Source organism: Mandrillus leucophaeus, unplaced genomic scaffold (assembly GCF_000951045.1).
Source record: "Mandrillus leucophaeus isolate KB7577 unplaced genomic scaffold, Mleu.le_1.0 Scaffold390, whole genome shotgun sequence".
Classification (NCBI taxonomy): domain Eukaryota; kingdom Metazoa; phylum Chordata; class Mammalia; order Primates; family Cercopithecidae; genus Mandrillus; species Mandrillus leucophaeus.
In genome coordinates, this window is record NW_012104143.1 from 276561 (window position 1) to 278242 (window position 1682).

The 1682-nt window shown below is 44.5% G+C and overlaps 1 protein-coding gene across 1 annotated transcript in view; it reads right to left on the reverse strand.

Moving 5' to 3' along the window:
- XYLT1 (xylosyltransferase I) overlaps positions 1 to 1092 on the reverse strand; it is a 197955-nt gene extending 196863 nt beyond the window's left edge. The window contains exon 1 of the mRNA XM_011991189.1: positions 917 to 1092. Within this exon, the coding sequence (XP_011846579.1) occupies positions 917 to 1092 (176 nt within the window). The remainder of the gene's footprint in view (positions 1 to 916) is intronic.
- Between the last annotated feature and the right edge of the window lie 590 nt (positions 1093 to 1682).

The following is a 1682-nucleotide window of genomic DNA, read 5'->3' on the forward strand; positions in this document are numbered from 1 at the left end:
TTGCAGTGAGCCGAGATCACGCCACTGCACTCCAGCCTGGGTGACAGAGCAACACTCTGTCTCAAAAACATAAATAAATAAAAAGCTATTCATCTTCTGAAGAATGGAGGTGTTCATATTTTGTCTTTATTATTTTCTGAAACGTACTTCAATATTTTTCTAACATAAATATGTACTAGATATAAAAAATTCCAATACAATCTAGATTTATGAAATAATTCAAAATGTACTAAAATGTACAGAAAAATAATACAATGCCCTTCCACGTACCAATTTTGTCATGTTTTATTCAATTATTTAAAGAAATTAGACTTTGCAGAGACAACTGGGAAGTTCCTCCCAGCTTTCAACCACTCTCTCTCAACCCACAGGCCACTTCTATCCTTCACATTCATGTGTTTATATTTTTAGTTAATACATATGTGTCCACATACAATGTATAGTGTTGTTTTGTGTATTTATAAGTTTGAAAAAAAAGGGCACCGTGCTGTAAATATCTCCTTTGCATTTGCTTGTGTCATTCAATATTAGCATTTCTGCCTCCATTTCTCTTCTTTTATTTTCTCTGCTTCTCAATTCTTCTTCCCTCAGGTAACATGATGCAGAAAGAATGACAACATTTAGTTCACCAATTCTCAGCCTTGCCTTTCCATTGGACTAATCTGTGAGCCTTAACAAAATGCAGATGCCCAGGTGCCCACATGGGAGATACTGGTTTAGTGGGTTGGGGCTGGAGCCTGGGAATCAGGATTTCTAAAAGTTCCCAGGCAGTGAGGGGTAAGCATCTGGATTTGGCCCCTCTTCCAGCTTTGGGTACCTGCTGTGAATCAAGGTCACTCCTGCTCAGAGGCCAGGTGAAGGAAGCATCTGCTAGGCTGGCCTGCAGCGTCCAGGAGAGCAGCAGAAGGACAGGTACCAGAGCTGGAGGCAGGCGTCGGAGCGCCAGTGCCTGGTCACACCCAGCGTTGTGACTCTGCTTGGCTCCATGCAGCGTCCAGGGGAGCTGCGGAAGGACAGGTACCAGAGCTGGAGGCAGGCGTCGGAGTCCCAGTGCCTGGTCACGCCCGGGGTTGTGACTCTGCTTGGCTCCATGGCATTCTGCGGACCCTGCTCCCCACATCTGTAAACTGAGTGTGCTGGATGAGGGCAGTACTTCCTAACACTTCCTCCCTTCACTGGGTAATTTTACTTGGCTCACATTTAAACATAAACATTTATGTTGTTTTTTTTAAAAAAAAATGATGGTCATGATTCCTAAAATTCAAACAGAGGGAAACAGGAACAATGCTATTCAACCCCGGCTCGGCTAGATCAAGTTGTCTGGCTAAGGCTCTGACCCCCGAGAGCCCTTTCTCTGTTGCAGAGGGAAATGTGTAAGTGCTGGCGAGGTGTGAAGGACACATCAGCACCGTGCTGAGACTTTCTCATTGGTTTAATCCAAGAGACTGCAAGAGCATTGGAAAGGCAGTCATTTCGTCCCTGGATGATTCAAAGTTATTTAATGTCCACAGAAGCCCCGCAAATCATTTTGGGTGCCACCGTGGGTCACAGACACTTCTTGGAGACACATGGAAAATTCACATGGAACTGGTCAATCCCTCTGGGCCCTTATCACACGGATGCTGTAGAGTTCTACAGGTCTATGAGCCATACCTGAGATTCCATTACAGGAGAATGAAACT